At 30.3% G+C, this 15,041-nt stretch overlaps 2 protein-coding genes across 2 annotated transcripts in view; both read right to left on the bottom strand.

The window, feature by feature from the left end:
• The window catches only part of LOC117175567 (glutamic acid-rich protein-like), a 10,795-nt gene extending 5,007 nt beyond the window's left edge, over positions 1-5,788 (bottom strand). The window contains exon 1 of the mRNA XM_033365274.1: positions 5,488-5,788. Coding sequence (XP_033221165.1) covers positions 5,488-5,788 — 301 coding nt within the window. The remainder of the gene's footprint in view (positions 1-5,487) is intronic.
• A 4,940-nt stretch (positions 5,789-10,728) lies between these two features.
• LOC117175566 lies at positions 10,729-11,849 on the bottom strand. The gene is made up of 3 exons (XM_033365273.1): positions 11,810-11,849; positions 11,557-11,713; positions 10,729-11,479 (listed from the first exon to the last, which is right to left on the bottom strand). The coding sequence occupies exons 1-3, from the start codon at positions 11,847-11,849 to the stop codon at positions 10,729-10,731; spliced, it is 948 nt and encodes a 315-aa protein (XP_033221164.1).
• Between the last annotated feature and the right edge of the window lie 3,192 nt (positions 11,850-15,041).

The following is a 15,041-nucleotide window of genomic DNA, read 5'->3' as shown; positions in this document are numbered from 1 at the left end:
CACATACTTGTAGAGGCGCGATATGTACTGATTGGTTCCGCCACATGTTTATAGAGGCGCGGCAGCCAGATATATATTCGGTCGCGCCAAGTTATAGTGCATTTGAAATCCAAAATTGTAATAATCTAATTTTAATTTATAAGTGAATGGAAAAATAATTTTAATTGACTTAAAGAAATAAAAATTCTGAAAAGAAATTTCCTTATAAAAACTTATAAAAATTTTTTTTTCCTAAATTTCCTTATAGACCTAGACAAATGTCTTCTGAAATGTTGCATTTTTTAAATATTAGTGAATTAAGTGGTATATGAGTTATTTAGCAGCTGTAAAAGCTAAGCAGCATTTTCGAAAGTCAAAGGAAATTACGGCTTGCTTCTAAAGTTTAGCTAAGGCCATTTTATAAATATGAACCATTTTTTTAAATTGAAATAAGAAGTAACTAAACTTTACAAAATATCATCTTCCCTGCTCCAGAAATCTAACTTTAAGAAAAAATGTAAGTTTGCCAAATTTTTTTTTATTATCATTCAATACTAAAACTTGAGATAAAAATTGCCATAATTTTTGTCTTTTTGTTGTTTCAATATATGATCTAATTACAATTTTTAAACCGCAACCATGAAAAATAATATAAACCAATGCTAGAAATTCACAGAACCATTATGTACTTAAATAGTCTATATTTTTTAAAAGAATTTGACGCTGTTTTTATTTTATTTTTAATAAATATATAAGTTTCATTAGTTTTTTATTTAGTTTCCTTTAATTGTTTCCTTTATTTCATTATTTTGTATTTATTGAGAAAAATAAGTTGAAACTTTAAAATTTTCTCCACGGTCATGTATAGAAAACTATTCTTTCCAGTTGGTCGATTAAGCTTTTGTTTGCATTTACTTGTTTAACTGTTTGCATATTTAATTCCATTAAAAATGTTTCATTTTGCTAAAATAATTATTTTAAATTCTTTCCTTTAATAAAAAACTTGCTCTTTTAAATTTGTTCGTAAATAAATTTATTTTCTAATAATTTAAATATTTGATTAACTTTTAGTTTCTTTTATAAAATTGTAAAGGCTTATGCGTCATAAATTAATTACCTCTTTAACAAAAAAGGTTTTTGCAAGAAAAATAACAAGAATCATGCTAAAAAACCCCACTTTTTATTAGAAAAAGATATTAAAAATGTTTATTTTTTGCATAATTAAAAAGAAAATAGGAAAGAATTTCATATTTGAATGAAATTATGAATCGAACCAAAAAATACATGATCTGGCACTTTTTTGGTAGACTTATATTTTCAAAAATTGTATGCTGCTTTTCAAAGATCTTGATTGAAAACCGAAGTTTAATTCCGCTCTATTGTATTATTCACAACTTTCTTCAAACTGCAATTCATAACACAGTAGACAATTAGACATAATGTAAAAATTACAATGAACATGACAAGTCCAAACTGCCATCTAGGTACTTGAAGGTAAAGTGAATATTTATTTCTGACAATATTAAAGCTTCCATTTTAATGTTGAGTTTATTAAATTCAAAAGGAAGATATGTTAAAATTATTTACGCCTAGAGTTATAATGCATGAAACTTCTTGTTCTTCAAAAATCAATATATTCCAATCAAGATTTTTTTCTTACTTCTTAAATCTTGTAAACAAGAACAAATGTTGTCATGTAATAAATAAGTGACGAAATCTTGTTATCAAATAATTTTTTTAATGTGATAAGCCGTGATTATTTCTGCCGTCTTGGAGAAAAAAATTACTCTCTAAAGTTTGACGCAAGGGTCATTTTCGCGTTGCAGCGTATACGTAAAGAAGAGTCACGTCAAAACGAAGATAGTGAGTTTCTTCAGGCAAACAGCAGATTTGGCTTAACCCATTTTTCCCTCTCGACGGATTGTTCACCTTGGCGTGCGGGTTATTTTCTTAATTAATTTTTTTATGTAAAAAAAGTCGTGTCTACTAAAATGTAATATTTTTTTGTCGATGACGCAAATTAAACAAAAAGGTTTGAAAGTGTAAAATTAAAAATGAAAAGGATTGAACAAATTCTGAATTTAAGAATCAAATCCTAAACAATTAAAAATTTTAACATTTAAATTTAATTTGGTTTTGAATATAAGGGTTTAATATCGTAAAATTGACAACTGTATGCCTTCTAGCTTGATTAGGCTTAAATTAATGGCCTCCAAAATCTAATAATACCCAAATACAAACATTCAGAATTCTGAATTTCAATTTGCCATTCAGAACTTTCAAAATCAAATAATTTAAATTTATCAGATTATACTTGAGGCATATTTAAAATTTTTTAAATATTAATTTCTGTTTATAAAATTACTCAATTTGAATGTTTTAAATTGGAAATACATTAAAACCTTTCAATTTAAAATTCCTCTCCTTATAAAAAGTTTTCGATTTCAAAGGCTTTACATTAATTCCAATTTTTCACGAGGTTTGACATCGAATAATCTGCTTATTGCAGCTTTAAATTATCTATATCCTAAGCTGAAAAAAACGTATTCCCGAATCATAAGTGATTTCATTTAAAACGTTTAAAATTAAATAATTTGAATTGATAGGTTATACTCGTAGAATATTCGAAATTTTACAAATACTGAAATTTTGAATTTTAAATTTATAATCTAGTTTCTTTTAATAATTGATGCAAAATCCTGTTATACAAAACAAGAATCCACCGACCAAATTTGGACCACAACGAATAAACGAAAACCAAAAAAACCCTATTGTAATCTGAAAAAAACCCAAAAAAACAAAGAAAAACAACAAAAAAATAAAATAAGATTTTCGGAAAAAAATAAAAAAGAGGAAAGAAAAATGAGAAGGCAGCTAACCACATCCCCTTCCTTCTCTTTTTCTTTATTTCGTCTTTTTTATTTTTATGGCCATCAAATTACAATAAAATGAAAATAAAAAACATAAATAAATAAATTTGCATTACCAACGTTTCGGTACTCTTACAGTACCCTTATCAAGGCAACAAAATTTTAAGTAGTAGAAATTGACAGCACCCACGAACAGGTGCTCTCTCTTTGATACCTGAGAATCGAATGAGGGCAGTAGGCCAATCTGTTGTAAACACAATATAAATATCTGTCACAATTACATCAGAAATAGAGAAAGTAAAAAAAATATAATTCATGAAACAGCTACGTTATATGTAATTAATCATATTAGCATAACTTTTGTTCAACCCATCAAGATCGGTTTTTAAATTAATTATTATTATTATTATTAATTAATTTAAAAACCGATTTGGATGGGCAAGAAATTAATTTAACTAAACTTTATTTAATTCTTAAATTCACCTAAATTTCATTTAAATATTGAATTTAGCTAAATTTTATTTAAATTTTAAATTTAAAATTCAACTAAATTTTATTTATATTTTTACTTTATCTTAATTTGATTTAACTTTCAAGTTTAGTTTTTAAAAGTAATTTTAGAAATTTAACTAAAATTCTAAAGTACGAAAATAATTTTTTTAGATTTCTTTATTGTCTCGAAAATTTAAAATAATAATAAATAGAATATTTTTAGGCTCTCTTTAATTTGAATGTAATTAGGTAAATCAGTGTTCATAAAATTTTTAGCGTACATGCCGTACAGAGCCAGCCAACTGACTCAAATATAGCAAAGATTGCTATAGTGATGGCGAAGGCGAACGCGAGAACGAGAAACAGAAAATCTCGTTCGGTTTGGAATTCAACAACTTTCGTTGTGTGCCCCGGCCCCACCTCGCCGCTGACGTGCCAGGAGGACGCGGTTGCCATAGAAACGGTGAAAAAATGAAGAGGGCAGCACCTAGATATATTCGAAAATGTAGATAGATATATATTGTTATTTAACAATTGGAGTACCAGACAATGTGTTTTTTTGTTCTTATTCATAATTTACGTTAAAAAATGTCATGACCCCAATGTAAAATTTGTAAAATTCCTAGGAACCCATATTAGACCACTTTTAAGAAAACATTCATTCATAACTTTCAAAGAATTGACAGATTGGATTGGCCTCTGGTATACTCTCATGATGCCCAATACCAAAGATAAATTTCGTTAGCCAGTCACCTTGGATAAAAATTCAAAAAGTAAGTGCATTTTAATCATTTTTGGGATCACTTTTTTGAAGATTTAAAACATCTCTGTACGATAATAATTTTTCCTTCCGACTTTTTTTACAAAAAAAGAAAATTACCCGAGTTATAGATCTTACAAATTTCAAAAACAAAACGAAAATTTTCAACCAAATAACGCACAATATGACAAAAATTCAATCAAAGAGAAAGGTTCAACGACGCAAGACACAAAAAAAATAATATACAAAATTTGTTTACCCAAAGAGGATTGATGAATTCTTAATCCATAGTTTTTATAAAGGACGAGTACGTTTTCTTCCAATCGTAAAAAATAAGATTAAATATACAAAATGTAATATTTAAAAAACGGCACAAGAGACCCAAAAACTGCAAAGACAAAAGTTGCTTAATCTAACAAGATGTACACATTTTTTATAAGCTCTTGTTATAAAAATGCATTTAAAAAATTAGCTATTTCGAAAAACGATGTAAACTATAATATCTAAGTTGAAAAAATATGTATTTACGTTTCTTTAAAACTTTATAAGTGAGAAATTGAAGTATTGTTAAATGTGCCATCGGGAAGATGTCTCCGAACCCAAACTGGTAAACTAAAATTAATCAAAAGAATTCCAGAGAATTAAAAGGCGTTGAATAATTTATTTTTTAATACTGCGTTATTGTTTCTTTAAAAATTTTTTAAATTCCAGCAAAATTGTTTAACAAAAGGACATTTTTGATTAACATTAAATTACTTTTAACTGGTTTCCTCACCACCCAAGAGGAAGAGTTCGAGCCCATTTTTTTTAAAGTGGTTCCCCATGTATGATTTATCAATATATTATTTATGCACAGGTATCTTCCTCCCTGTTATTTACGGAGAAAAAATGTCATATGGAACAGAATTCTGTAACATATGTTTTTTGCTATAAAGAACAGAAAGAACCTTCGCATTAGACGTTTCGACCTAATAAACTGAACTAAATATATACTATATAGGTATTAAATCACATACGTTTTAAATAGGCAGATTTTTTATTTGTATTACTTTAATAATTATTATTCACAAATTTCAAGACATACATATGCATGGATAGGGTGGGTCGAAAAAATATATAAGTCAAATATGATAATATTATAACATTTCAAAAATCTAATGGAATATTAATATTTTGTAAGTTTTAAAAGCTTCAAAACTGTAAAAACAAATTATTTGAGCTTTTGACAACATTTTCGCAGTTAAAATGACCTTAGAACAAACTGAGAAGACTTTAGCACTAAAAATAGACGAATTTACATAATATTCTCAATTAAAAAAATAATTTCGACCTACCCTAATTCGCGAATTAGCTTATTTCACTCGTGCCTCATAATCTTGAGTTTACGAGCTTTTCTTGAGTTCTTGTCTTCAGTTCTACGTGATTCTAGAACTTCGGGTTCTTCGAAGGCGACAGTTCGCTTTTTAGAATCTTTCTGCTCTGCAATCTTTCCTTTATTTTCTGCAGCATTTGCTCGCCTCTTCATCAGCTCTGCCTGCTTATCTGCCTGTTTGTCTAAAGAACACTTTCTGTGGATTTTTGCTGAAAACAATGTCATGGTTGCAAATAATCTATGTTGGTTGCAAGTATCATTTTCTGCGTACCATTCGGGAGACACATTCAACCTATCTGTGACGGCTTGCCTCATTAGTGCTTCTTTTAATACTTTTTCATTTCTTCTTAGGGGGAAGTTGTCTTAAAATGCTTGCAAGTTGGCCATCACAATATTTCGGAATTTTTCAGTGTGTCTCCGGAGCACAATCAATTGCCAACTTTTTTTCGTTTTACTCTCGGCACTGTATGTATTTTTCGTTTACATTATCCCAGGGAGTGAGAGCGACATGCATGAAGAGCATAAAATCCGTTCCTCGCCATCTCTTCTCCTGTTTATATTTTCTCAGCGTTACGAGCGAGGTTGCTCGATGCGAGCTTCGCGAGAACGGAGAGTGAATGGCCGAGAGAACACCGGGAAACTCGACGTTGCCATTGCGAGCTTCTTCGTGAACGCAGCGATGCTCGCCGATCCGGACTGCAGGCAGAAATCATGTCGAATTCATCACTAGCGAGCGCCTACTCGTAGTATAGATACGTTATTCGGTATTTAAGCCGGTCCCCAGATCCATAGACTGAATTATAACAAGGAGGAGAAGAGTTTCTTTGTTCGGGGCGCTCATATAGTAGAATCAGGGGCGAAACCAGAACATTATTTTCAGGGGCTGGGGACGGGTTTCTAAAAACCTCTCCTAGATCCGCCACTAAGCAGAATAGACATTTCATTAGATGGCAGTGCGTAACACGCTATATAGTTAAATACGTAATATTATTTGTGCGCTTTACTTGAACTTTACTTTAAAATTTTTAGTTTACATATGATCTGTGATTAATCCTATTTATATATTTTGTTGAAAATTCATATATTTTCGTAAAAAATTTATCTCTAGTTGAAAACTTTCTTTTTCTTCTTAAATTATATTTTCAAGTCATTTATAAATTTAGCCAGTTCAAATTTCATGTCTTCGGTTCGAAATGTTATTATTTTTCGTTTAAGACTGAACAGAAATATATTTTTTCATGAATAAGTCTATGCTAAATGAATATGAAAAAGATTGACAATTACAAAACCAGACTTCAAAACTACATCCCTTTCCGGTTGATTGGAGATAAGAAATAATAATTTAAGAAAAGATAGATGAAAAAAGCTACCAAATTCTTTCAAATTCATAGTTTTTTTCTTCAAAATTAAAGTATTTAGTAAAAAATACATTTTCGACTGGAAATTTGATCATGTCAGTTAAAAATACACCTATTTTATAAAAATAATTAACTATTTTCTTGAAAATATTTTTTTTTAAATTCAATTATTTGGCTTAATATTCGTCTTTTTATTTCATATTTCAACGGTTTGGCTAAAAATTAATTTATTGTGTTAAAAATTAATTTGTTTGATAACAATTAATTTTTTAAAGTAAACATTTTGTTCATTCAGCTGATCATTCTTCTTTTTTGTCCAAAAATTTAGTATTTCTTGGAAAATTAACCTTCTTGTAGAAAATATGTTAATATTTTTTAGGAAATGGTTTCTTTAGTACACAATTTACGTCTGGGATTAAAAGATTAACTAATTTATAAAAATACTGGTTTTGGGTTAAAAATTAATTGCTTCAATGAAAAGTGTTACAAAATGAATGAAACTACTTAATTTAATTGTGTAGTCGTAGATTAATTTTTTAAACTGAAATTTCAACTATTCCATTTTTAACTCAAAATTTAGCTTTTTCAGTTGAATTGAAAATACAAATCCTTGGTTGGAAATTCACGTTTCTGATCGAAAATTCTGGAATTTAGTTGACAGAACTTGGGTTGGAAAATGAACTATATTGCTGAAAACTCGGGTTATTAGTTTTTTTTTAAAATAAGAAATCATGTTTTCCCTGGGAATTAAAGTATCATTTGTTGATAAAAGTTCAATTTTTGTAGAAAACAAAGATAAGAGAACAATAATCAATGAATTATTCTCTCAAAAATAATTCATATAAATAATATTAATATTAATAAAACATGTAACTATTTGGTTGAAAAACCGTTTATTTAAGGTAGAAATGTGTTTTATAACTGAAAATTCAAGTATTCACGTTAAAGGGTCATTATTGAAGGCAAAAGTTGGTTTCTTCATTAGAAATTTCAAATACCTTGGTGTAGAAATTCACTTTTTGGTTAAAAATTTAACTACATTCTTGAAAACACGTTTTATCGTTTGATAATTAATTGTCTCCAATGAAAAGTTAACTGCAGGTTTCTAGTTTCTAACAACATATTGAACTTTTTGAAATTTCGAATAAACATTCGTTACGAATTTAACTTTATTTTTGGTAATTCCTATCTTTCATGACAAATTTTTCTTTCTAATGTAAAACGAAATGTCTTGGTTGAAAATTAATATCCTTGTTTGAAAGTTAAGGTAAATTGTTGTAAGTTCATTTTATTTTTTACAATTTTAACTAATGATTTTAAAAAAACGTTATTCTTGGTTCAAAATGTATTTTATAAATAAAAATGTAATTATTGCAGTTCAAGGTTCATCATTTTATTTCAAAAGTAATTTCTCGAATTACAAATGTAACATTTTTTTGAAGTTCGTTCTTTTTGAAGTAGGAAATTAATATTTTAATTGAAAATGTCACTGTTTCCTTTCTGGTAGGGAACTCATCTTTTTGATTGAAAATTTACCTCTTTGTCTAAAAATTCATGTATTTGGTGAAAAATTAGTATTCTTAAGTTCTTATGTATAAAATTAAAGTACTTAATTAAATTTTGCACTTACTTGGTTAAAATTGCAGTTGATTGGTTGAGGGGCTTAAATATTTTGTTAAAAACTCTTTTTTTAGGTTAAATATTACTTTTTTAAGTTTCAATTTAACCATTCCATTTATTATTGAAAATTAAATTATTTAAGTTTTTATTAAGAATTTATCCTACATATTTGGTTTGTAAATGGAACTGTAGGAAGGAAAGTATACCTAAATTCTTAAACATTTATACAATTAATAGAAAATTTCACTATTTTGTTAAAAATTAGTCTTTTGGATTGACAATTTATTAGTTGTGGTACAAAATTCATCTTTCTTGTTTGAAAACTGAAGATTCTTCCAACAATATCGTCTGTTTGTCAACATTTTTCTTGTTTAGTTCAACTAGTTTTCCAAACATTTGCACTCTGAAATTTTGAAAAATCAGTAGAATGCAATCTACTCACGACAATTCAGCTGTAAGTTGTTCATTTAACAAATTTGTGATTTATATTTGCTGCTTTTAAATAAACACAGGATTTTCACTCTAGCCATAACCGGTTTAACCAGGCCTTGTAGGAGTCAAGGGGGAAGGAGAGACGTCAACCCATTGACGAATTTCCCTCTCCGCTAGGTTCAAGTGAGAAGAGCACAAAAACAAAAAGGGATCAATTTTGTACGGAACATTTTACTCTAATGATTATTTGACTCTCAACATCATAATGATCTGTACATTTGGATCAATTTGATCTTATTTTTCGTTCATGAAAGTAAACAAAATAGCCGCCAATTCCTGCTACTGGTATCATAAATAAATGGCCTAAAAATAGTTTCTAACCGCGTGCAAGACACAACATACATACATGATCTCGAATCAGATCATCATGATCTAAAAAGTCGATCATTCACTCCGCCCGATCAAAATGCTCTTGAATTCGATATCATGTTTGTCCCATATCAATATGATATTGATTTCGGTATAATTTAGCTAAGCTCTTCCGTCTTTTTTATTTTTATTATCATTAAATAACAATAAAATAACATTCAAAGGAAGAAAAAGAGAAGGAAGAGGATGTAGTTGGCTGCCTTCTCATTTTTCTTTCCTCTTTTTTATTTTTGTCTGAAATTGTTTGTTGTTGCTTTTTTTGGTTTTTCGGATTACAATAGGGTTTTTTTTTGTTTTTGTTTGTTCGTTGCTGTCCAAATTTGGTGCTTGGATTCTTGTTTTTTAATTTTTTTAACGGAAGTTTGCATCAATTTGATTATTGGACACTGTTGTGTTTGTAATTTATATTTTTGGTTTAAAATTAAACTAATTTAATAGAAAGTTCAAATTCTTGTTCAGCAGTGAAGGATATATTATTTAAAAATGAAAGGATTTAATAGAAAATTATTCAATTTTGTTTAATGATGGACGTTCTTTATTATTTTATTTCAGTACAAAGATACTGGTAACTTGGAATAAAAAGTTTAAAGAAATTATTGTGGAATTTCCTCGGCCAGTGACATAGCTAGGATTTTTTTTCGGGGTGGGGGGGGGGGCTTCGATTTTTTTCCGACGGGGGCTTCGGATTTATGTATACGCAAAAAGTGGGGGAAAAGGTGATTGAATAATGAAAAAATTTAGTTTCGGGGACCCAAACTTCGCCCCTGGCTAAGTCTGTTCTCGGCAAGGCTCGCGAAGCTCGCGGCGAGCTCCTTCATGCAGAGGATTCGAGTAGCGTCCAGTCTCGCTGCGAATTCTCTCGGCAACCAAGAAGCGCGTCTTTGAGTTTCGCGTTGCGCATTGCAAGGCTTCGAAGTTCACCCTGTTTCCCTTTCCTTCGCGTAAGCAGAGTCGAGCACCACAGCTGGCCAAAAGTTTCCCAACCATTCCGATAGGAGACTCCCCGAGATCACTTCTCTTCTCCCCACAACGAAACTCGTGACACCAAGTTAAGTCACTCTACTTGAGGACTGCGGAGAGGAGACCTTCCGAGACCTTCCGAGACTCTTTGGCTCGATTCCTTCGAAAATTCCAGATATTTTATTGAAAGGTGCTGACCTTAGTACTTCCTTTGTCGATGCTTTTTGTACTATCGATTACAATGGTTGCTTTTCTTCTGCGTTCTTCGCCGGTTCATCTTCTTTGTTATCGTCCTCTTCGTTATCCCGCTCTTCTTCATCGTCAACCCCATCATTATTCATCTTTTCTACATGTTTGTTTTTCCTCAGGAACATCATCCTCGTCGAGTTGACCGATTTCCATGACTGTCATTGTCCTTACCGTGTTCCTTTCTTCTGGTGCCTCGAAATTCTTCAGTTACTGATCCATTTCATCACTCGTGATCGCTGGCAGATAAGAACCATTGTCGGGAGCAACGTTTCCCCTTCCTGCCGATTTGAGATCCTGAACAGCAACCATGTGACGCATCGTTAAAAGGAAAATTCGACCAGAAGGATTTGGATTATATCCTCCGCGTCCTCGGATTCTTGAAAAAAGAGTTTTCACTGAATCTGTGTTGTAAAATGTAGTCAACAGCTGGAAGGAGGTGTACTTTGCAACCATGTCGCGATAAAGGAGCAACAGCGCTCGAACAGTCGCTACGATGCTCTTAAAGAAAGGAATTCTTATAAGCTTTCCAGTTTTTTTATCCTTTACTTGGATTGTAGGTCCCCAGACTAAGAACTCTTCAAAGATTTGAAAACACTCCGGATTCTTTTCAGAGAAAGGTCGCTTATTTGGATTGGAGTCAAAAATGTTGCTGCTATTACAAACATCGGATACGGTGTTCATTTTTCCAAGAAACCAAATCGTCTTGCCCGCTGTTTCTGTGGTTTGAATCTTTGCCATCTTAGCCGCTTCCATAGCATATTTCATTTTGTGACTTACAAGTTGGAAAGCCAATCTGGCATTTTGCCTTTGAAAATTATGAGGTGCTAGGTGTTCCAAACGTATACGACCCAGAGTATTAGACAGCTTGTTGTTTTGATCTGCGTTGCAAGTCGTAATGACATCTTTGAAAGCAACTTCTTTGCCATCAACTATCAAGATTCCATATCTTTGCCACGCACTAACAATGTTTTTCAGTTCGTGTACAAAGTCATGTATACTATAGCAAGAACTGTTTTATCATCATATTTGAAAAACGCATTTTCTTCTTTAACTCCTAGTTTTTTATAAGCTCCAATGTTAGGACCCCCTCGATCGCAAACAAACATTTGGACATCAGCACCGCATTCCTCTGCTTCATCAATGCTTTGTTTGATGAGTGCTCCCAGGTTCTCTGACTTCAGACTACTCTGTGCTAGCACGTACAAAATCACACAGCGTCATCGATGAAATGCATTTAAGCCATTGAGAGTCAATGCAAATAATTTATTTGCGAGTTTTTGGGTCTTACTTAGGTGCCTGAGATCTTCCAATCCTTCGATTATATCCATTTTTGAATCATATTCCAAATGTGTTATTATGTCATTTTCTTGCATATTCTGGCAAATCTTTTAACTAAATTTTCAGCCTTTCCGTAATATGTTCAAGAAATCTGGGATAGACCTCTGTTTTAGCTATGCTCTTCTCAATAGTTCTGGGATGTGCTAACATCAATCCTGCTGGCCTCATCCTATCGTAGCTAGCTGCTGAGTGGAAATGCCACTGAGTTGCCATATCCATCTCTCCCTTCGTATATGGAGCTTGTCTATTGCTGTCAGGTCTTCCAGACGCTGTTGCTATTTTCTGTTGCTTTATCATTGTTTGCACGAGAGAACGAAGACCTTCATTTTCTGCTCTCAAGCGGATAAGAGAATCGTTAAAGTTATCTTCGTCTTCTTAATTGGGCACTTATTCTATTGCAGCACTTTTACCACTTTCTTCCTGAAAAAAAACATGTGGGGGAGAATTTGGATAATTATTACTTACCTCATATTTCCACACTGCATTCCCCGGAACAAACTCCGACACGCAGCCAAGTACTTCGTCGTGATGAATTCGGGTCGCATTGCGAACTAACCTACTGTGGTCGGTGGTTGTGAAGCAATTACTTTCAAAATAAAAACCACATATCATCAACTTCGTCGTTCTCTTCTTTTGCTCAATTCCTACAAGAATGTTCAGAAATTAATGTTCGGCAGATAAATAAGTAAATTATAAACCGCAATAAATCATACCTATGGCTACGTCTCACGTGGTCTCTAGATCTAGTTACATTGTTTTCTTTAAATTGTTAGAATAAATTTTTTTTTATTTGTTTAAGCCATTTAAAGAAAATAAGTTCTGATGGTTCGAATGTTTCAATTTCGATGGACTTCGAAATTTTTTGCAACCTGGAAAATGACCGGACATTTTTTTCTGTTCCAGGTATACAAAAAGTAAATAATAGGACCACAGTGTCTTTAATTTTCACAAAATTTTAACTTACGTTACGCCCTGCAACTGACATAACCCCTCGTATTAGCCCTTATTTAAAAGTTACCTTCGAACGTATTAAATAGGCTGATTGTTTTTGCGAAAATCGAGAAATAGTTGCATTTTTAACTTGCAAAGGATAAATGCCTAACCAATAATGCATAAGTGCAATCTTCTGATGAAAAACTAATTTTAAAACAAAAAGGGATTTGTCAACAAAATTTCATTTTTACCGAAAGTTTCATTTCCACCAAAACAATTAAATTTCAAGGAACAATATGAATTTTTAACAAAAAATTAATTATCAGCTGAATACTCTAACGTTCGATCAAATTTTTGAATCCTCATTTTTAATAAAAAGGATATATTGTTAACCCAAAAGATCCATTTTTAAATAAAAAAGACCAATTTTTGGGGGGAAAAAATAACCAAATATTTGATTTTTGAAGTTAGAAAGTTAAATTTCAAACAAACAATGCAATTTTTTAGTTTTTAATCAAACAATTATGATTCAACCAAAGAGATTAATTTGTAACTAAGATATTCGAATACTCAATTGGAATCGTTACAATTTCAGTTTTAAAAAAATTACAATTGAAAAGATGATTTTCAAACCAAAATAATGAATAATTAACTACAATACCTTATTTTTTAGTCAAAAATATGAATGTTCAAATATTATGATGAATCGTTAACTAGAATAATTCATTTTTTGACAAAAAGATGAATTCCTAACCAAACAGATTAATTTTATTAAAAAAATGAATTTTTATTTAAATGCATGAATTTTCAATGAAACATACATTTCATCCAAATAGGGAAATTTTCGAAAAAAAGAGTCATTTTCTAAAAAAAATTCGTTTTTAAACAAAAAGATAAATATCCAAACGAAAAGATTCATTTTCTATAAAAAAATTTTTTAATTATAACTAACAATTTAAACATTAATTGTATTTTTAACCAAAAAAGATTAAATTTCTACCAATATATAATTTCTAAACCAAAAGACATGAATTTTCTACAAAAAAGATTTATTTTTTAACCCGAAAATATGAATTTTTGATGAAAAAATTAACACTTAACTAAGTAGCTGATTTTTCAACATTCTGAACGAACAATTTAATCATTAATTTTATATTTAAAAAATAATTTTCAACCAAACAGTTACAATTTCTACCAAATAGACGAATTTTTAACGAAAATTATGAATCCCAAATTAAAAACGTGAATTTTGAACCAAAGAATCGTAGTTCTCAACAAACAATTTAATATTTAGGATTTCCATAAAAAACAAGTTTAAATTAAAAATTTTTTAAATATCTAAATTTATTCAAGAAAACGAATTTTTAATGAAATAGTTAATTTCCTAACAAACAAAAATTAATTTTCAGCCACTTGTATTGATAACCGAAAAAGAATAAATTTCTATGAATGCAGAATTTCCAAACCAAAAGAGACGAATTTTTTACAAAAAAGCTTAATTTTTCAACCCGAATATATGAATCTTTAACAAAAAATTAATATTATACCAAATAGTTGAATTTTCATCTAAAAAAATTAATTTCTAGTAAAACACGAATTTTCAACAAAACAAAAATTTTCTATTGCAAAATATTAACATTCAACCAAAGAGATTAATTTTTAACTAATATTATAGAATATTCATTGGAAGAGTTACCATTTTAGTTTAAAAGTACAAATAATTATCAACCAAAAATATGAATTTTCAAACAAGAAGATTAAATTTCAAACGCAAACATTAATTTACTAAAAAAATAAGCCAATTTTTAACAAAATAGATTAAATTTTCCAGTTTAAAAAAGTATTTTTCAACTAACTAGTAACTTTTCAACTAAAATAATAAAGAGTCAATTGAAAAAGTTGAATATATATATAGATTGGCGGAAGGGCGCACAATACTCCTGCCGAAAATAGGCAACTTAGCTGACCCGAAGAACTACAGGCCAATAACTTGTCTGAACACGCTTTATAAGATATTCACAGCTATCCTAAATGATAGGATTGTTCGGGCAATTGAACCTGTGTGGCAAAAAATGTATGAACAACGTGGCTCAAAGAAAGGCGTAGCCGGATGTCGAGAGAGCCTGCTCATCGATAGATGTGTCTGTAAAGATGCAGCATTCTACCAGCGTGACCTATCAATGGCCTGGATTGATTATCGGAAAGCTTTCGATTCTACATCCCATAGACTTATCATCTGTCTTTTGGAA

This window comes from Belonocnema kinseyi, chromosome 6 (assembly GCF_010883055.1).
Source record: "Belonocnema kinseyi isolate 2016_QV_RU_SX_M_011 chromosome 6, B_treatae_v1, whole genome shotgun sequence".
NCBI classification, from domain to species: Eukaryota; Metazoa; Arthropoda; class Insecta; order Hymenoptera; family Cynipidae; genus Belonocnema; species Belonocnema kinseyi.
Note: the sequence above shows the minus strand (reverse complement) of the source record. Positions and strands in the feature narration are given on the sequence as shown.

Excerpts from the sequence above, each read along its gene's own strand:
- LOC117175566 (XM_033365273.1), bottom strand. The coding sequence starts at position 11,849 with ATGGATATAATCGAAGGATTGGAAGATCTCAGGCACCTAA. Across the intron at positions 11,714-11,809 it reads GGAAGATCTCAGGCACCTAA|CACAGAGTAGTCTGAAGTCA; the intron begins GTAAGACCCAAA and ends TGTACGTGCTAG. Across the intron at positions 11,480-11,556 it reads GGAGTTAAAGAAGAAAATGC|TGCGTGGCAAAGATATGGAA; the intron begins GTTTTTCAAATA and ends AAACATTGTTAG.